General features: G+C 51.2%; 2 protein-coding genes across 3 annotated transcripts in view; both read right to left on the reverse strand.

Annotated features, from left to right (window-relative positions):
* Pitpnm3 (PITPNM family member 3) overlaps positions 1-16,673 on the reverse strand; it is a 96,576-nt gene extending 79,903 nt beyond the window's left edge. Inside the window, exon 1 of one of the 2 annotated variants that reach the window (XM_031354346.1) lies at positions 16,641-16,673. In XM_031354346.1, the coding sequence (XP_031210206.1) occupies positions 16,641-16,653 (13 nt within the window). In that variant the 5' untranslated portion in view covers positions 16,654-16,673. Of the gene's footprint in view, positions 1-9,234; positions 9,471-16,640 lie in introns of those variants that run through there. The other variant, XM_031354344.1, reaches the window with a different exon arrangement.
* A 4,374-nt stretch (positions 16,674-21,047) lies between these two features.
* The window catches only part of Kiaa0753 (KIAA0753 ortholog), a 62,372-nt gene continuing 62,103 nt past the window's right edge, over positions 21,048-21,316 (reverse strand). The window contains exon 19 of the mRNA XM_031354348.1: positions 21,048-21,164. Within this exon, the coding sequence (XP_031210208.1) occupies positions 21,149-21,164 (16 nt within the window). The 3' untranslated portion in view covers positions 21,048-21,148. The remainder of the gene's footprint in view (positions 21,165-21,316) is intronic.

The following is a 21,316-nucleotide window of genomic DNA, read 5'->3' on the forward strand; positions in this document are numbered from 1 at the left end:
TGCTTCCCTGGCAGTGACTATTGCCCCACTGCAACCGAAACTGTCCTGGTGGCATGGATAACTGAACACCAGTGAGTGAGCAGAGAAGGTGGCAGGGAGGTGATAGTACAGGCCTTAGACACCCACCCATACCCACCACCATACACACACAGATGGGTGGGCTCGAGAAGCCAGTGCTGTGGTCTAACTCCTGGCTATCAGTGTGGCTGAAATGATCAGGCCTGGGAACACACACACACACACACACATGCTTAGAAACACATCACTGATCTTCATGACAGCCCTGGGGTCTCAAAGTCAGGAGGCAGCATGTGGAGCATGGCTTGGGGGAGGCTTCACAGACTGATGGGTGACTGAGTCCAAGGAAGCTGCCTCCTTACCACTGGTTCTGCTGGCATTTTCTCCCCCTGCTCCCCCTCCTCCTCCTCCTCCTCCCCCTCCTCTTCTTCTTCCCCTTATTCCTCCTCCTTCTCCTCCTCCTCCTCCTCCTCTTGTTCTTCCACCCATCCTCTTCTTTCTCTGATATCTTCCTCTCCCTCCAGGGAACCTGCCCACTTCCATTGGCCTGGTTCCCAGCTTAGATATTTACCAATTACTCTGTGCCTCAGTTTCGCCTCTGTAAAACAGAGATAATGGCCATACCTACATCACAAGTAATAAAGGCCATAAATGAATATTCATCCATTTGAGAAAGGTACAGCAGAGTACCCAGTCTCCATGGCTGCCATAACGAGGTTTGGTATGGGGCTATCAAGATGGCTTAGTTCACTGTGCAAGTCCGATGACTCTTGTTTGATCTCCAGGCCCTACATAGTGGAATGAGAGAAGCAGATCCTGCAAATCATCCTCCGATCTCCCTACATGTCAAACAACATGCACACACACACACATACATGCACACACACAGAGATATATGTATACACACGCACACATGTATGCACACAGACACACATACATGAACACACACAGACACACATACATGCACAAATGTACACACATATACAGACACACATGCACATATATGCAGACATACAGACATGCACAAGCATGCACATACACATATGTACTATAAATAAGATGAAAAATGAATAAGTAAAGGAGTGTGTTAAGTGGAATAAGAAACCGTGATTATCCAAAGGGCTTTTCTTTGCTTACTTCTTAAGTGGAAACTTTTAAGTGCAGGCCACTCTCCTGGGGCCCCTGGAATGGGAGCTGCTCCTCTCTCCTCCCCTCATTCCATTTGCTTCCAGCCCATCCTCCCACCATCTGGCCCCAGCCAGAACCTTCCATGTGTCTCCCTCTTCCTCCGGGACTTTACTGGGGCCTCCATTCTCCACCCCATTCCTGCTAGATGAAGGGGAGGAGGGCTTCCCTGTTTCCAGGCCAGACCGGTGCCTGATGTCTCACCAGTGTCCTACAGCAGCTAATGTCTGCCTCTCTGTCATCCTGCCCTCTGGACTACAGGTTCCCCCAAAGCAGATGCCTAGCAGGAACCTTCTTTAGGGCCACCGCCTCTTGCTGCACAGGGCTGTGGGGTAAGAGTTCTCTTGGGGCTCCACAGGGAACAGCACAGGTAGGGCCTGAGGAAGACTGCTTTCTGGAGAGCACAAACCAAGGTGTGCTGCCCTCAGGTGCCCTTTGTGGGTCAGGGCAAGAATGGGGACCATACAATCCAGGACCAATCAACTCATGCATGGCCTTGAAGGGGCTGTGCGGCCACCCAGGGAGGGATAAGAGACCAGGAGAAGCTGCTTCCAGAAAAAGGCATTATTGAAGGAAGCCAGTGCTGGTCGGGGGTTTGTTGCTATAGAAACAGTCCTAACTATCTCCTAAAATGCTAGATGTGCCACTGATGAGCTGTGTGCCGATCTCTTTCAGGGGACTGCCAGGAACCCCAAAGGGACTGTCTGCTACGGTACCCAGGCTCAGGAGTCAGCATCCTGAAGGACCCAAGGAAAGATTCATTTTCAAGGCAACCAACTAGACCCAAAGAATGGAGCTGAGCCCTCAAGATACAGAATCATCCTGACAGCGACTGGGGTCCTTAAACCAACCACGACCTAAACCTTGACCTTGGCCATTAACACAGACAAGCCTCAAACTAGACCATGACTGCATCCCCAGTCTTAATCCAGTTATATGACAAATGACATCATAGGCACAGGAGAAACCCAGTCCAGGCCATGGCACCTAGTCTAGACCCAGGGCCATATCAAATAATTTGTAGGCATAGCCAACCTGTGGCCTACAGACGACAAGTGGCCAGTTGAGAGCTATGATTATGCTCTAACATAAAATTGGGAATGTATTAGAAGATTTTTTTGTTTTGTAACTCCATTGCATGGATCTCAAGCACAGATCTCTAACTTTGTAGGTGGCAACACCATGCCACCATGTTAAGGTTGGACATGCCTAAAGAAGATTTTTGCAGCACACTCTGGATGCTGTACTGCATTTTATAACTGCAGGAGTTTCTGTGACCTTCCTACAGTGCAGGTACGTCCCTGCAGAGGGGCTTGGAATCCCTAAAGTTCAGGAGGAAGGGGGAGGGTGGGAAGAATGTGAGGACTAGAACTTTGGTCTCTGTGCCTGGCCTAGTTGGCCAGACCAATTGCTTTGGGAACGATGTGCTTTTGAAGACCTGCTGGTATCTTATAAATATGCCATTTAAATACCCCTTAATTACCTTATTTAGGAGATAATGAGTGATTAATAGCTTTGGCTATCTATTGTACTTTCATTTGCTCTGCCAATTAGGCTCCCAACAGTTCTGAATTCTTTGGAACAATTTCCCTAAGGCCCAGATGTCTCCCCTAATGTCCCGCCAGATTCTTGCTCCAGAAGGCACAAACTGCGTCCTGTACCCCGCGGGAAACCCTCTATAGCACTTGCCACCGACCCACAGGTGGGAGGACATGGGACAACCCAGAGTATTGAGACAGAAGATGGCATCCTCCGTAGTCATCCCAGGACCCCTTTTGGGGGCCAGAGAATAAGAACTTGACATCTATGCACCAAGTCAGTGGACAAGGAAGCCAAGGCAGAGCCAGAGATTCCAGATGCTGCACATTCTCACAGGGACCACCACTTCAGGGAGCTTTTGGTAAGGGCATCAAAGGCTGCCATCAGCAGCAAGCAAACAGCAGGAGAGACCAGCTCCCTGCCACACCCCAGCAACGGCCAACGTGACCTCACACGGACACCCCATTCCACCTGCAAACTCCCAGATTGTAAAGATGGACCTCAAGGTGATCTCTGCCCTCAGGCCCCTGGTGCCAAATCACGGTGCCAGGAATTGCTTAGTGAGGCAGGGAAGCCCTGACAGCAGGCTGGATAATGCTGCCATCCCTGCCCCAGATTATAATACACAAGAAGGAAACAAAACACAGCAAAGGATAAACACATTCCCTACACCAGGCCCTAATAGGAGGCTCAAAATAGCTCTTTATGCTACCAGGGGTGACTCCGGAATTGCTTAGCTCAGACCAGGCTCATGGGGGAAAACCACAGCAGAGCCAACGGGGGGGGGGGGTGTTCTGATCCAGGAGGATGGCACTGGGGACCAATCTGAAAACAATCCAGGAAAGGTCAGACGTGTAACCAATACATGCATGAAGACAGCTCCTGGAACATGCTCAGAGCCTTCTAGCTGCCAGCCCACCTTAAGCTCACGGTCACAAAGTCCGCAGACCTAAGTCTATCCCTGAGGAGGGCAGGAGGGCAGTGACGTACTCTGCAAATACCCAGAGCCGAACAAACACAGCGTCAGCAACAGCCAGCTCAGAAGAGGGCTCTCTAGCCACCAGGACTCAGCACCCCTCCCAGATGGGCCCAGTGAGTTTCTATTTTTGCTTTCAACCCTTGTTTGGCATCCCCAGCCAACAGACGGACTACTTCTCCTCCCTCCAGAATAACGGGTCATGGGGAGGTGGCACACCTACTCACTGGCCCCGCCCACCCAGACACACGACCTCACTGAGGCCAGCTTGATACCAGGAGACCCCCATCATCCTCCCACAACCAGCGACCTGGGCCAATCTCTCATCCCCTGGCCCCTCAAATGCACCCACACTGCAACCCACTCCAGCCACAGACAACCCCACCATGCCACCAAACACACCTCACCAGTCTCAAACTGAATGCTGATTGCCACACTAGCTCAAAGCCTGGCCCCATCTGGGTTATACTGCAGGAAGCAGGCCAGCTGACTAGGTTCCCCTGCAGGGACCCAGCTCCTACCCAGAGCCAAGACAAGCAGGAGGTCCCTGTCACCCTACCCACATGTGTACCCTAGTTGGGGGCTGTGACCACACAGCTGTGCAGGCCTCCACAGGCACACGTGGGACCTTGGAGGTGGCATTTACCTCCGGAGTGACTCACTAAGGCTCCCATTCCATGGGAAAGGGGGTGCAATTTAGCATTTCTTTCTCTTTAGAAAACAAGAATTTTAAAAGAGAGCGAGTAGAGAGATTTGAGGGAGTGGGTGGGGAGCTCGGATCTCATTTGATTTCCAAACTTATTTGCTATGCATTCTCTCCTACCCCCCTCCTACCCCTAAATCTCTCCCTAGGGGCACAGGGCAGCTAGCCACGCCCTTCCACGAGGCCCTGGTGACAAGCTAGTCTGAGACCCCCTAGAAGACTTAGGCTGTGAAAGTCCTTGACTCCCCAGGGTTCTGTAATCCTCAACTCTCTCAAATCCCATCCCTGTGAGGTGAGAGGTGAGAGGCGAGGCCCTTTTCCAGAGCAGTGAAGATAGACAGACCCCAGGGAGAGGGTGGGTAGAGAAAAAAAAAGAGCACAGCTAGAGCTGCATAGAACCTCCAGCCCCTCCTGAACCCACGCTCTCCCTCCCTATTCCTTCTTATAAATGCAAAAGCTAAGTCTCAGAGGGGGCAGTTCAAGGTCAGCCCAGGCCAGGTTAAAATGGAAGAGTCCTACTTGCTAGTTCCGGTCTGCCTCCAAGTCCAGCAGTGAATCTAGAACCAGATACTCAACCTTCCCAGAATTGTTTTCCCATCTATGAATTAGGAACAGCACTGTGGTTGTATGTGTGTCCATCCCTCCGTCCACACCCCTCCCAACCCCACACCCCACCCCTGCAAAGAGGTGCTGTCAGCCCAACCAAAGGGAAATAATCATGAGGGCTTCCATAAGTCAAAGCCAGTCGCAACCCCCTAGCCTCCTTTCTGCAGACCAAGGCACAGGAGTCTCCAGAAGAAGTGAGGAAGCTCCTGGCCCAAGGTCCTATGCTAAAAAGCAGAGCCAGGAGCAAGAGGTTGGGAAGGGTCTCAGACTGCAGCCTGTGTGTCAGCCGCTGTGAACCTGTGTGTTGCCTGACCTCAGCAAGTCCTGGAGGGCTTCCTGGAGGCAGAGTTTGAGGAAGTCCTGGAGTCTGACATTGCAAAGGAGAACTGCAGTCCCCTTGCAGAGGTGATGACCTGCCCAAGATATTCAGGACCATTATCCTGGTACCCTAGGCCTGGGAGTTTCTCCATGTGCCTCAGTTCTCTGGCATCTTTCCAAAGTGCAGAGACTCCCAGCCCTGGTCCCTTCCCCTAACTTCTGGTTGTTTCCTCTTCTGGGCCACAGATCCCTGGTCCCTGCCAGGACTCTAGGTCTGCCTCCTAGAGTGCTCATGCCTGCTGTTACCATTTCCTGTGACCTTGAGCACACACCTAGGCCTCTGTGTCCCCCTTGTAAATCAAGGCTTTGAACCTGAGGATCAAAGTGAACCCCCTGCCTGGCCCCCACACATCAGATTAGTTTTTGTTTTGTTTTGTTTTTTAACTGCTGTTGGTGACTAGGCTTTCGGTCCCCCTCAGCCAGTTCCTCCTTTTGAGAGCAGAGGCCAACACCTGGAAATGGCATAAACTGGTTCCTCCTGCCTGGAATTCCTGCCCAGCCCCGTGGCATGGTTTCTGGGCTCTCTAAACATTTCTGCCCTTCTCCTAGAGCTTAACAAACTCTCTTGGCTGTCTGTTATGTTTCTGCCTGGCCCAACTAAGGATCCAGGTCTCCCACTTGCACTTGGCTGGGGACAAACCAATCCTGCTGTCCCGCTGGGGTACAGAGAGAAGGGCCATTGCAAGGTTCATAGGAAGGGAGGGGCAGGGCTGCTGGCAGAGGCAGAGCAAGCCCTTCCCAACAGAGGCAGCTCCCATGCTGGCTGCTCTCCAGCCTCCAGAGCCCTAGCTGTGCCAGAGGGATTTATCCAACCGCACAAGCCTTACCACCTCTCTGCTGGTCCCCGTGCTCTCTCTGGAGTTCTTTCTAACCTCTGCCCCAGGCCTCTAGGAACCTGGCACCCCAGCCCAGCTGGATTTTTCTGTAGCAGCCCCTGCACACTTACTCTGTCTCCCCTTTATCCAGATTCCCAGTCTTTGTTTAAGCTGTTGCAGAACCAGGAAGCCTGGCCCTTGCCACCATTCTATCTAAACTCTGTTAGCCTTGAATATCCAGCTAGAGAACCCAGCTTTCCTGCTCCAACCTGCTGCTTCCTCTGGCCATGGATGGTTCTACGCAGAGAATTATTATTTCCTTTAAAGAACCAGTCCTGTTCTCCTCTCCCACCTCTTTCTCTGGCTTTCATCCTGTCTTCTCTCGTCCACAGAGCAAGACCAAGGAGCATTCTTCCTTTCCAAGTATCAGAGATGGCCAACTCTTCTGATTTCTGTGTGGCTGAGATTGCCCTAAAGCTTGAAGGCTGGTAATAATCAAGTTGGATCCACTCTCTGCAAATGAATCTCATCCTGTCTGGGATCTGATTACATTTACTCTTGTGCCTGGATTCTCTGAGCTACACCAAAGTCCTTGAACTGCCTTCCTGGCACAGCTGCCGTAGCCTTGGCTGGCTGCTCAGGATGTACACCGTGCCGCTCCAGCACTACCATTCACCACGACGTGATGGTGGAAATGTACAGTGTGCAGCCTGGAGTCGGGTACAACAGCGCCAGAACCCAAAACCCATCTCCTCCCTCAGCAGCTGGACCACTGGCCAGTTTCCAGAGGAAATCCCACACGAAATCAGGAAGCAGACCCCCTCACTCGGGGCAAGATGTCCTATAACCTCCCTTTAATCTAGTCTCACCTGTCAGGGTGGAGGGCTGACCCTTCCTCCTTTTAGTCTGTGTATGGTACTGAACTTCCATCTTTCTCTCTCGGGCCTCAGTTTCCCCAGCTGTGAATAAAAGGACTTGGCTGCCTCTGTAGTAAAGCTTAAACTATATAATTCAACATAAATGTGCTTGGTGAGAGAGACCAGACATTCCTCCATGATGAGCATTCTCAAGTCACTGGGTTTAAAGCAGCTAGAGAAAAGAAGGGATGTTTATAGGCTGCCTAGTTGCCCAGGACAGTTGACAAGAGACGAATGGTCAGATCTTGCCAGAGGTCATCTGCAGAGCTCCTTGGGGTGGCAGCTGAGTAAGGGACAGAGGCACCACCACGTAGGTGGTCACAGAGGAGGGAAGTCTGGCTTGCCCCGAGGGAAAAGACAGACAGTGTGAAATGGAAAAGTTGTAGTGCAACCCCAGGCGGCCATGCACCTTCAACGGGGTACCTTCCCCACAGATCTCAGCTAGGGACCAAAAGACCCACAAGCCAATGCTAGGACCTGGGGCTACCCCTCTCAGGATGGGGGGTGGGGGGAGTAGGACGATTCCTTAGCATCCAAACAAACAAACAAAAAAACTTGGTCTTGCATCCAGGCTCTACCCAGACCCTCCCTGCCACCTTCAGGGAGCTATTTGCTTCCAACAGTTTTAAAAAGGGGAGTGCCTTCCTACTTCTCAGGATCATGGGGAAGTAAAGGGCTTGAGTACATTATCTGTTACACAGGTCAAAAAGAGAGTTCTCTAACTACTCTTGCTACTATGGTGCCCTGGCAAGAGACCTGGATCCATGCGTCCAGACCCATGCACACACATGAGCACATGTAGAATGGACAGCAGAGACACATGCTCTTCCTTTATGAAGAGCAGGGGTGGGGAGGGACCAAGGCAGGAGAAAGAAGGTAGCAGAGAGCCTTTTCCAGCCTCCTGGTGTCATCTCACTGTGCCTCCCTCAGGAGGGGAGGAGAGGGAAGTGGGAAAGGGGGTGTTTAGATGCATTTGGTTATGCTGTCTCACACAACCAGCCTCTCCCTGACAGGATTCCTCGGTAATAGCAGGCACCTGAGTCACAAGGCCAGTCCATGCCAAGGATTGGGACCTGTCCCAGGGTCGCAGGCAGTTCAATGGCACTCACATCTAGAGTGTGGGCAGGTGACTATGTTCATTTCATCTTTGCCCATGCTTATGGGTGGAGAAGTGGGGTTCACACCAGGCCCCACGGGGATGGCACAGCACCTGCCAACGTCACAGGCTGGGTGTGAGTTCATGGCAGATTCTCACACGCCAGAGCTCCCAAGCTCTGGACTGTTGAGACCAGCCTCGCCTGTTTGTGGCCAGCCTCATGAACACAGGCTTTCCTCAACTTGGCTTTTTAGGGCACTGTGGGGGTCCAGGGCACAGAGTGGGGGGTGGGCGGCTAAATCTGGTCCCCTCCAGGTCCTAGCCAACTCACGGGGCTCGACATCAGAGCAGATGCTGGTGAATGAACGCCTGACTGGATGAATGAAGGGACAACTAACACCTACTCCCTGCGAACCTTGGGCTACAGCTCTGAGCTTACAGGAGAACCGAGCCCATGGGACCCCAATAGAGGCCCCGCCTGCCTAGCCCAGCACCTGAGGCTCTGCCTCTGGGCTGGGTGGGGGGCGGGGCGGCTCCCCAGCCGTAGAGTACCCCTCCAGCGGCGGGACCAGCAATCTGGGTCTCCTGACCCAGCTGGTGGCAGGGGTGGGGGACTGTCGCATCCAGGATACAGAGTGACAGGACAAGGGGGCGCGTCCTGGTTTGTTGGGCGTGGGATGGATCGGCGGCCGTGGGACATCCCCTTTGGGTTCCGGTGCCGGGGTCTACTCCCCGGGTCTCCCGGAGGGCAGCGACAGCTCCCAACTGGACTGAGGAGCCGCAGACCTGACCCAGTGCAGCGGGGCAAGCGGGATGCGGTGTCCCGCGAGGTGACTGGGGGCGCGGGAAGGACGCAGGGCGTGCGGAGCCCCTTATGCACGCCCCGGGGTCCGGGCGGGTCGCCGTGGTCACTGTGCCTCCGCCCACCTGGTGATGGTGGGGCTTACCTTGGCCGAGCGATCCCTCCCGCCACCCGCAGCGCGCCCCGCGCCGGCGCTCACCTGCGCTGCCCGCCTTGGCCATGTCCCGGGCGGCGGGCTCCGCTGTGCTGCCGGTGCTGCTCGCTCCCGGCCCGGCCCCGGCGCCTTCGGCCGGAGCGGACTCTCCGGGCGCCGCGCCCCGCGCCCCCGCCCCGCTCGCTCGGCCGCCTCCACCGCAACCGCCGCCGCCTCGCCGCTCCCTCCCGCTCCCTTAAAGGAGCCGAGCGGCGACCGCGCCGCCCCCCCTCCGCGCCGCCGGGGAGGGACTGACGACGGAAGGCGCCCGACACCGCCCCCGCGGGCCCGCACCCCCGCCCGAGCCGCGCGGCCACCGCAGCGCGCGGGAGGCGCAGCCCACTGGTTGAGGCCACTGAGACCCCGACCCTCGCGGAACGACAGACATAGACAGTCCGGATGATAGCTCCGAGACGCAGTGGGCCGGGTAGGGTTGGAGACATGAACTGCGAGCCTGGGGCGCAGTGACCCTGAGACACGGCACCAGAAAGAGACGCTCCTAGGGCAGAAACACCCTTGGGAGAGAGAGAGAAATTCAAGGAAATCGGAGCTGGCTAGAGTCCGTAAGGACAGAGAGAGCAAGGAAGACCAGGACCCAAGAGACCAAGAAACCTAGAACGAAGTCTCGCAGAGATGAGAGGGGACTTCTCCATCAGCTCCCAACTCCAGGGGTGCTGGATGCTTGGATCTGCTGTAGTCTCAAGAGAGGAAAGCTTTTGTCCTTTAGCACCAAAAGACCCGTTAAACCTGCAAACCCCGCCTGCCAGTCCACGCTGAGCAGGGTTTATTTGGGGGCCTGGCAGAAAGCAGAGTCCCCCTAATACTTTTCTCACATTCTAACTAACAGGCCTCCTGAGACATTTAAATTGTGGTTTCTGCCCACTGCAGGCAGGGGATCCACGGGAGATGGTCAGTCATTTTAGATGGGGCCTAGAAGGTAGGATCCTAGAGAGAATAGCCCTCTTCATAGCTCAGTTCCAGGCTAGGCCACTTCCTCCCTGCTGCCGGTTGGGGTGAAGGCTAGCCTCCTTGCGCCTTCCCCGAAGCCTGTTTTTCTCCCACAATCGGCGGCCAAGCACCCACCCTGGGCACTAGACAGTTCCACCCCTGGGCCAGCCAGGACTTTAGTGGGCCAGCCAGGACTTTAGTGTCCCATCCACTGCCCCATAGAAACAAAGCGCGCGCGCAAGGGGCCTCCACGGACACACCCACTTCTGGGCTTTGACTCCTTCAGTCTATCCATGTTAATCAGCCCTACACTCCCTCTTGATTCCATCAAAGGCTCAGTCCCTCAGGCAAGAGCCATCCCAAAACTTTTGCAGAGCTGGCAGCAAAACTGTTCTTCACCTCAGCAGAAGTCTGTATCCTGTACCACCTACTCACAGGCCTCTCTTTCCCTGCCTTCTGATGCCTACCAAACCAGGGTTTCCTAGGATCCTTCACTCACGACAGCCAGCCACCATGCTTCGCTTCGACAGACTGTCCATCTTAGTTTTAGCTATGACTATCTTACCTCTCAAGAAACCCTTTGGTCCCAAGGACTCCAGAGTGGGACAGCCACACATCTTGTAGACGTGGAAGTTCAGCAGCCCCAAAGTCATGTATTCAAAGCTGTTCAGTAGCTCAGGCTACTGACTCCTAGCAGGGAGGGCACAGACACTCCCTTTTCACCCTTAACCCTGCAGTGCTCCCCCATATTGGAACTGCAGTGTGTGTGTGTGTGTGTGTGTGTGTGGTGTTCTGTGTGAACTTTTGTTAAGTCTGGATGTACCCTCTGGGGTGTATTGTGTCGTCCTCACTTCATGCAGAGGACACAGGCTGAGATTCACTGTCCCACAGAATTCCATTTCAGGCCTAAGCTCTGTCCCTCTGGGTCTCCTTGTCCTTACACTTCCCTGAGGCTCTGGGAATTTCAGAAGCTTAGCAATTTGTACAATGTCTCCATTTGGTCACCCAGTCTGTGGGTCAATAAGTGGTGACAATGGACACCACTGACTACAGAAGACATCATGATACCTGTCACAGAAGGGACACAGTTATGCCTAAGTACCAACCCAGATTGTGGCTCTCAGCAGGAACAGTGACCACAGTTTGAGAGTAGTCCCGTTTCCTGACATAGCTCTGTGTGTGTGTGTGTGTGTCTGTGCATGTATGTACATATGCATATGTATGTACATGAGTAAATGTGTATATGAATAACTGTGTGCATATTCACATGGACACAGACCCAGGAAAACACATCTGCTTACTGGTGATAGGAGCCCCTAAGACTCTCCCCTCTGAGTCTGGTCATCCCAAATCCTAGACTACTGACCTTGAGAAGAGGTAGGTGGACCAGACAGGTGAGGTGCCAAGCAGAGAGGTACTTGTAAAGCATTTCACAGTCTACCCTTCCCATTCTATAAGCAAGCCACCTGACTCTCCTCTAAGCCTTCCCTGCAACCTGGCCCGGTGTGAAGCTCCCCTGAGAGGTGGGCATGGCACCCAGTAGGGCTTACACAGTCTGGCCTTAGGCAGCTTCTGTGCACAGACCTGGAGTGACTGCTGAGGCAGTTTCTGCCCGCCTTCAGACAGAGCAGACACATCCATCGGGACTCCATCGGGACTCAAGGCCGTTAGATTAGCTGGTGGGAGTTAACTTCCTGTATCAGAAGAATCGTCCTTAATTGAAGAAAAGAATAACTAGCAATTTGCAGCAGCTGACCTCACTGCCTGGTGGAGGGAGTAGCTGGAGCCTGCGGTGTCTCCTAGGCCTCCTGCTCTTAATGGGAGAGTGACTGTGTCTGGGCTTCCTTCTCTGGGTTCACAGTGCTTCTGCCATGATAGTGGCCAGCCACTCTCCAACCAGCCCAGGCAAATATTAAAACCTGGATAACTGGGGAAAGGGAACAGAGGCCAGACTAGGCTCAGGCACAGATGTGGTCCAAAGGTAGAGATCCAGGTAGGTGGGCAGGGAGATCTGGCGTCAGGATGATTCCTCCACTAGCCAGACCTCAGGCATGACTACTAATCCTGGAGAAATGGTATTCAAGCCTTTGGAATAATAAGCAAGAGCTGGGAGCCAGCATGACCACAAGGCAAGCCAGCCAGGCTGGGTCCAGCTCGTTTTCTTTCTGGACTTGGTTGTAAGGGCTGATAGAGTTGGTCCTTACTGCACCATCTGGGCTTGGCCACAGCATCTGCTCAGCTCTCCAGAACAACACATTGAGCCACTGATAAGATGATCAGGATGTGCCTCTGTCACCCTGGAACAGATTCCAGTGGATAGTGGCCTTGGGGCCCATCACACCTGTTAGCAAAAGTATACCTGACCAGGAAGCAGGGGGCCATATGTCAGGTTCATGGCAACTCACAATGGCCTTTGCAGCTGGGACTCTGAGTCACAGCCAAGATGAGACAAACAAGGTTGGACAAGCATATCTGAAGCCTGGTATCCTCTCTCCATGTCTCTCCCAAGCTCCCAGCTTGTGTTGCCACTTGGAAGTTTCCACAGCCCCATTTCTCATCTCCCCCAGTGACCTTCCTTGCTATTAGCGCACCATTACCCTTGGCCGCTCCCTTCCTTCAGGGGTCTTCTGGCCGGCTTTAGGCCCTTGTCAGCTTCTCTTTACTACCCCTCATACTTACGGATCCCAAAATTACCACCCATGCCTATGGGGACTGACTCAGTCATAGAACAGCCCCACACTGAGTTGCTCTCAGAGACTCCTAGCTCAGGGAGTAGCCAGCCTGCTCTCACCCTCATCTCACTCTAGACTGCCCTAGTTCTGCCTGGAGTCTGGGACACAGTGTAGTGTGTCCTACCTTCCTCTCCTTCCTGGCAGCTAGGCCTTATTTACTATGTGTGTCCACCTTCATCCCAAGGAGGATAGAACCATGCCTATCCTCCTGGATTTCCATGGTGAACTGTGGGCATCCATGGCCTTACCCTCAAGGAAGGCCTTGTAGCACCCAGCAGCTTCTAATGAAGCAGAAAGATTCCTTTAATGTCAACACTGAGATCCCAGTGTGTGAGGATTGCAGGCAAGACAGACCCCTACCTCATAGAGAAGTCACATGTACTTTTTGATTAGTGTCTTCCTTCACACTGTCCCACCAGAATGGGCTGCAGTCACTAGAAACTACATGCACACCTTGAGTGTTCAAAAGATGCTGGGGACAATCTGCTGAGTCTGCTGAGCTGGCCAAATGTGGCTACCATCCAAGGAGTTTAAGGACAGCTGGAAAGGAAGGAAGAAGGAAGAAACAGAAAGGGAAGGAAGACAGATCCACTGAGCTGAATCTTGTCAGATTTTACTTTTTTTTTTTTTTTTTTTTTGGTTTTTCAAGACAGGATTTCTCTGTAGCCCTGGCTGTCCTGGAACTCACTCTGTAGACCAGGCTGGCCTCGAACTCAGAAATCCTCCTGCCTCTGGCTCCCAAGTGCTGGAATTAAAGGTGTGCACCACCACCCGGCATCTTGTCAGATTTTAAATATATCTATGCCTGTCTGTCTATCTATCTATCTCTATCTATCTATCTATCTATCTATCTATCTATCTATCTATCTACCTACCTACCTACCTACCTACCTACCTACCTATCTATCTATCTATCTATCTATCTATCTATCTATCTATCTATCTAACCAGAGAACCCAGGTTAGGTTCCCGGTACTCACATAATGGCTCACACAACTATAACTCCAGTTCCAGTGAATCTGATGCCCTCTTCTGATCTTTGTGAGCACCACAAATGCATATAGTGCACATACACATGTGCAAGCAAAACACTCACACTCATGAACTAAAGTAAATAAGTGTAAAACACTTCACATAAATCTTCTTTATTGTCATGGCACATGCCACACACACCACTGCGAGCAGAGCATTTGGAGACAGTTCTCTCCTTCCACCACCCTGCAGGGTCCAAGCGTCACACTGATGTCACCCAGCTTATCCAGCAAGCATCCAGTAATGGATGACCCATCATCTCACCTGTGCTCTGTCAGGTTCTGACTTCAGGAACTGGGATTTTTTTTCCCCCACATTAGTGGTCTTCCATCTTACTGAGTGGGTGGGGCTGGTAGATAAGATTTTGGAGAGGAGGGCTCAAGAGGTAATGGGTGAGTTTTTCAAAGCAAGAGGGTGTCTGTGGAGACGGGGTGGAGGAGGGGTGGAGGGATGCAGCGATCATAAACTGAAGGATGGTAGGGAGAGAGTTTACTTCATATAGCTGTGCAGTTGGCTGTGCCAGGACCCCCTCTTCCCTGCCCATGGAAATGATACCCACAGTTTTACCCCCTCATGTTTTTCTGCAGGTAGACCTGTGTTTTGCATTTGTTTAAGGTCCAGACTGTTAAAATTGGCCCCAGGCAAGTCCTGTTGTTTTCCAATTATGTCTGGTGCTGGGTAAAAAAAATCTCAAAGTACTGGCAACATTGGCTTTCTACTGTGCACTCCTGTAAGTGCCCAGCAGCACAGGGCTGGAACCAGCACATCTAGGTGTTCTGACATCAGACATCAGACTTCCTCCAGGCCTGCCTCATCACACACACACACACACACACACACACACACACACACACACACTCCACTTATTTATTATGGATTCCAGAATGCAGAAAATCAAACGTAGCTGTAGATGATAAGGTAATGAAGAGACAATACATAAATGGTGAAGGGTACTTACTATCAACCAGAGCAGAACTCACTATCAGATTATGTAAATAGATTATGTAACAAATGGGGCTTTATCAGCATGTATTAAGCTATTACACACTTTATGGCTCCTGTCCACCTGCCTCAGGTAAGGCTTGCCTCTCTGGCTCTGCTGCTCTGGGTTCCTCCATTGTTTCAAGCTCTCACTGTTCTTGTCCAGGATAGGGGCACAAAGAATAAAGGAACCTGGGGGCTACGGGGGCCCAACAAACTGTTAGTCATTTTGGTTTTGCGCAAGATGAGCATGGTTGAGTAGAATAGGGTCTATTGTGCTTTCTGGCAGCCTGGCATCTCCCACCAGTCTGGGTACCCTCTTTTGCTTACCTCCAAGTCCCTTCCCACATCCTGAGGATCCTCTCTGAAGTATGCATGTTTTCTAGTCTGACTTCAAAAGCTTTCCCCATATATATATGCAGAGACACTATACAATCAAGTGTTAAGATAGTACATAGACAGTGGGGCATGGTGGCACATGCCTTTCATCCCAGCTCTGCAGAAGCAGAGGCAGACAGATCTCCATGAGTTCCAGGCCAACTATATAGTGAGACCCTGTCTTAAAAGCAAACAAACAAACAAACAGATAAAAAAGAAAGAAGAGAAAGGAAGGAAGGAAGGAAGGAAGGAAGGAAGGAAGGAAGGAAAGAGATTTTATAGGGATACCTCTTTACTGTCTGCTTCATACTTTTACTTTTAATACCATTTTAGTCAGTGTATATGAATATGTACATGCTTGTGTGCTACAATCAATGTGTGGAGGTCAGAAGACAAGCTTCCGGAGTTGGTTCTCTCCTTCCACAAATGAAAACAGCTGTCAGAGTACTCGCCTAGCAAGTGTGAAGGCCCCAGGGTGTGATCTTATACATAGGCGACCCTATAGGCAGGAGGATCAGAAGTTCAAGGTCATTCTCCACTACCCATTAAGTTCAAGACCAACTTGATATACATTAGATTCTGACTAGGAATAAAAAAATATTGCAAAACCAAACATGAGAATGTCAGGGCTGGGTGTGGTTATGTGGCAGAGCCCTGGCCTGGTGTGCTAAGGTAGAGAAGAGAGAACACACCCCTGGAAGCTTGCTGGAGAAGAAACCCCTTCACCTGCAGGGAGAGCATCCCTGACTCTGCCAGCTGGGATGCTCTTGGCTGCTCTCGCTCTACGGCCTCTGCTGTAACAACACATTTCTATGTAATAAAAACAGTCAGAGTAACAGGTGTCTGTGGGGAAAGAGGTCGTGTGTTAGGAGTGTTACCTCTTTTAATTTTGATAGCAAGAAATGAGATAGGCATACTGACCATGCTCATTTCTAGAGATAAGAGCATCAACACTCAGAGAGGTTCGACATCTTTCTCCATAGCCCAGAGCTTGTGATAAGTGTCAAAGCAGGAAAGCAACCCCAAAGCTTCCAATGCTCACTCTCCTTTTAACCACAGAAGGGGAGAAGAGGGAGGACCAGCGAGATGGCTCGGCACATAAACACCTTTGCTGCATATGTACGCAAACCCAAGTGTTCAGTCCTCAGAATCTGAGACGGAAAGTTGCCCTCTGATCTCCACACCTGTGCCATATCTACAGACAGGCAGGCAGGCAGGCAGGCAGGCAGGCAGGCAGGCAGGCAGGCAGACAGACAGACAGACAGACAGACAGACACACACACACACACACACACACACACACTGAGAAGCTAGGGCTCTGCCACCAGCTCTGCTGCTCACCAGCCCGCTGCATCTGTGTGCTCCCCTGTCTGTGCTTGCTGCAAGCCTCCTGGTCCCACGGGGTTCTCAGAACCTTGGCAGCTCAGATACAATCCTGCGGTTTTCTGAATCCCCAGGGGAGGTGCCCTGGCAGGTAGAAGCTCTGAGTCAGCAGGATTCTCTGGAGCACAGATGTGAGTGCCTTTGTCTGGGCAGAGGCCTCCCAGGGCTATCAATGCAACTGCCAAGTCGCTCTCCCAGGCAGATCTCCTGGGCTGCAGGGCTATCTATTCATATTGCAATTTGAATGCTTCTGGTCAGAATGACTAAAAGGCTGAGTTTTACAAGGGTTTTGAAAGTGAATTGACTCCACTTATTAAAGATATACTGGATTACATGCCGAGGCAAAGGACACCCTAGGGACTTCTGGTATCATGGAGATGGAAACACCCCTTTCCCAGCCACTCTGCAAGCGGTGGGAGACATTTCACCAAGCAGGTGCCAGTTAAATTGCAAGCTGAAGGATCATAGTCCATCACGGAAACATCCTGGCCAATAGATGGAGAATAGAGATGTGGTTCTAGAAATCCCTCCAGGTTATTCTATATAAATCTGTGTCTAAGGGCAGGAAGCAAGGCTAAAAAGAAAGTGCTCGCAGGCACTTCAGATCTCAATCACAGAATTTACGAGGAACACAGAGAGGGGAGGGGCCGTGTGTTCTGACTGGCTCAGAGCACCTGGTGATTGACTCTCACATAGGCAGGGGAGGCCTCCTTCACACTAATGAGGGAGCCAACTGGTTAGGATAGATGGCCTGACTCTGCCCACTGTATCTTACCCCAGCCCAGTGTGCATAGCACCATGCTGTACAGTCGAGCAAGCTGAGTATTAAGTGACTGTAAACCAAATCAAACCTGAGGCTGGGGGAGACAGCTCTGCCTGTAAAATGCATGAGGACCGGAACTCCGGTCCTCAGCATTAACAGGGAGATGATGTGGCAGCAGCACTGAGCAGGCAGAGAGGGGAAGTTTGAAGCAGTTGGCCAGCTAGCACAGCTGAACTGGTGAGCTTCAGGCTCAAACGGGTGGGGGGTGGGGGAGCTGAGAAGACTGTTCAGCACGGAAAGTTCTTGCTTCGAGAACATGAGGACTAGACTTCAGATTCCCAGCATCTATGCTGGGCATTACAGGACTGTCTGTAATTCCAGCATGTAAGAGGCAGAAGTTGCCTAGCTAACTAAACTAGCTGAAGTCAGAGAGCTCTGTTTGATTAGGAGACTTGATATATAAGGGGAGAGTGGTTGAAGGAGATGCCAAAAGCTCCCTGTGCACAAGCATGTGCACCCCACACAGGCGTGCTCCCACACATGTAAATATATATGTATACAACACACACAGTGGAGAAGCAATTGAGGAAGCCTCTCCTCAATTGAGGTTAACCTGACATAAACATCTCTGGCCTCGCTGAGGTGGCGAGGTGGTGGCGCACGCCTTTAGTCCCAGCACTTGGGAGGCAGAGGCAGGCGGATTTCTGAGTTCGAGGCCAGCCTGGTCTACAGAGTGAGGTCCAGGACAGCCAGGGTTACACAGAGAAACCCTGTCTCAAAAAAAAAAAAAAAATCTCTGGCCTCCATGCATACACACACACACACACACACACACACACACACACACACACACACAACCCGTATGCATACAGGCACACACATGTGCACACATATGAACATACACCCACAATTAGGGCAGCAATGATACCATAGTAACTGAGAGAAGAGGCTCCTAACTCACACCTTCCCATGAATCTGCAGGAGCTAGCCCTGTCTGATGTTGATATTTCTGTCTCTGTCTGTCTGTCTCATCTCTTCCTCTCTCCTTTCTTCCCTCTCTATCCCAAGAAGTTTATTTTCCAGCCCTTGCTGCCAGGAGAAGCCATGTGTGTACTGGTGCTCAGGCTGCCTGGCTTGTGGCAGTCTTAAGTGGTCCAGATGACATGGGTGGCCCCTATTTTAAGGAACATTCTCAGGCTCCCGGGAGTCTAAAGGAGCTGTCAGGGTCTCACAGAGAGTAAAAGGAAGCTCCAAAGACTAGCTTAGAAAGTAGGAACTGAGGCAGCTTGAGAGGGCCAGGAGCTATGAACATTGCAGCCATCGTTTCTTTGATTGAAAATGCTGGCCAGATAGCACCTCTCCCCACCACACTAGACCAGCCAAAGGATCTAAGCCAGTGGCTCAGAAAGGAACACCATTTTTGCATTGTTCATGCAGGCAAGGCCTGGTTGCTCAGACTGGTTGCTAGACTGGATGAGTACATTCCAGAATGGGGACCTGGAAATTTGGGAGTTATACAGAGGGAAGAGGAGTACAGCCATGACCATTCAAACTGTGATGGGAGCTAGCACCATGAACTCCAAACAAAAGACACTGCGGGTAGTTTCGTTAAGTAGACCCAACAATTTCCTAAAGCCCTGCCAAGATTAGAGGTCACAGAAAGCTTCAGGAAACACAGCAGCCCCTACCTTGTAGCAGGACGTGTGTGTTGAGCCAGGTACTCTGAGCTGCAGTGGGCACTCAGCAGCGCCCTCTGCAGGAAGGAGTCTAGTACACCTCCAGGAAACTGCTGCCAAGTGGTCTAGCTAGGTCTCCAATGTCTAGCACCTGTCACCCTAGCCTGACCAGCAAAGGGGCCGTGGATGTTATGTTGAAGTTCTCCAAGCTGTGAAATTTTTAATATCAGGACATTGTAATAGTTCCTCTTGGTGAAAGAAGAGCATTTAGGATTTTCAGAGTCAATCTGTCTGAAGTAGAACTTAATCATAAGGCCTCAGCCAAGATCCTGTGAACCTCAACTGGGTAGACTTCTCCCTCCGGTTCCCTCCTCCCTCCCCGCCCCGCTCCCTTAGTGAAAGCATTATAAATTCCTGGGGTGGGGGTATGAAGTGGTTTTTGTTTTGTGCATGGAGAGTAAGCAATAGTTAACCAGTCAGAGGAAAGGCTTGTGAGGCAGAGAACCAACCACAAGGTGGGAAGAAGGCTGGAAGCCTTGTCTCTCTCTCTCTCTCTCTCTCTCTCTCTCTCTCTCTCTCTCTCTCTCTCTCACACACACACACACACACACACACACACACACACATATACCTACAAAGGCACACACCACTTTCTGTGATTTTCTGGGAATCCCACCCCACTCTGGGCTTTTTGTTCTCATCTGCAGACAAGAGGATAACTTCCCCTCTGCCTCCGGGTAGGATAAGGTGCAGAGGACATGCATAAATAACTTCAGACTGTTGAAGGGGTGGGGCCAGGACTTGGAATCATTGCTTCTGGGTGCATAAACTGGGGCTTGGCCTATCTGGGCATAGGGATCCTGGGTCCTAAAAGTGGACATGTTTTGTGTACCTGTATACATGTATATGTGCATGCAAGGGCACATAGACGTACATTTGTGTGTGTGTGTGTGTATGTGTATGTATATAAAGGAACACATGTGTATTCATGTTGCATATGTATTTTTGCATGTGCTTTTGTATATATATATATAGATTTTTTTTAATTTTATTTGTTTTATGTATATGACTACACACTATAGCTTTTACAGATAGTTGTGAACCTTCATCGGGTTGTTGGGAATTGACTCTTAGGACCTCTGCTTGCTCTGGTTAGCCCCGTTCACTCAGTCCCTGCTCATTCTAGCCCAAAGATTTATTATTATAAATAAGTACACTGTAGCTGTCTTCAGATGCACCAGAAGAGGGCGTCAGATCTCATTATGGGTGGTTGTGAGCCACTATGTGGTTGCTAGGATTTGAACTCAGGACCTTCAGAAGAGCAGTCGGTGCTCTTACCTGCTGATCCATCTCACTAGCTCCCTATATGGATATTTTTATGTCACTATTTGCACATGGTGAGTGAGAGTATGTGTGTGTGTGTGTGTGTGTCCCCTAAGAATCTAGGGCTTTGGCCAGATTTTTGTCTGTTTTTTAGCATTGCCATCCAACCCAGGGCTTTGCATATTGTGATGGCTATTCCTGGTTGTCAACTTGACTATATCTGGAATGAACTATAGTCCAGAAATGGAGGGCACACCTGTGATCTAGATCTTGAGGCTGGAGGACAACAGGCTTCTGACCTGGATCATGTCACAGGATGACACAGGCTTTTGATCCAGATCTTGAGGCATAGTGGCCATGAAAAGCTTAGGCCTAGGCAAGGTAGTACAAACCTTTAATCACAGGAGACTGAGGCAAGCAGATGCCTGAGTTCAAGACCAGCCTGGGACAGAGCAAGTTCCAAATCCAGGTGTGGTAATACACATTAATCTGGGTCACACCTTCTATAGGAGGCTTACACATAAGGACATTGGAAGGAAGGTGGCTCACTCTTTGCCTGCTTGCACTTACTTGCCAGGACATCACTTGGAGCCTATTTCTTCAGGATCCAGGTTATCCAGAAGACCAGCTGAAACAACTAGCCTCATGGGATCGAGCAACTACTAGATCCTTGTACTTCCCATTTACAGCTGTCCGTTGTTGGGCTAGTTGGACTGCAGCCTGTAAGTCATTACAATAAATTCCCTTAATACAGAGAGACATTCTGTAAGTTCTGCACCTCTAGAGAACCGTGGCTGATACACCTGTGACAGGTAATGGCTCTGGTTACCACTGAGGTCTACCTCATCCCTCTTCCACTTCTGAGACGGAAT

This window comes from Mastomys coucha, unplaced genomic scaffold, assembly GCF_008632895.1.
Source record: "Mastomys coucha isolate ucsf_1 unplaced genomic scaffold, UCSF_Mcou_1 pScaffold5, whole genome shotgun sequence".
NCBI lineage: Eukaryota > Metazoa > Chordata > Mammalia > Rodentia > Muridae > Mastomys > Mastomys coucha.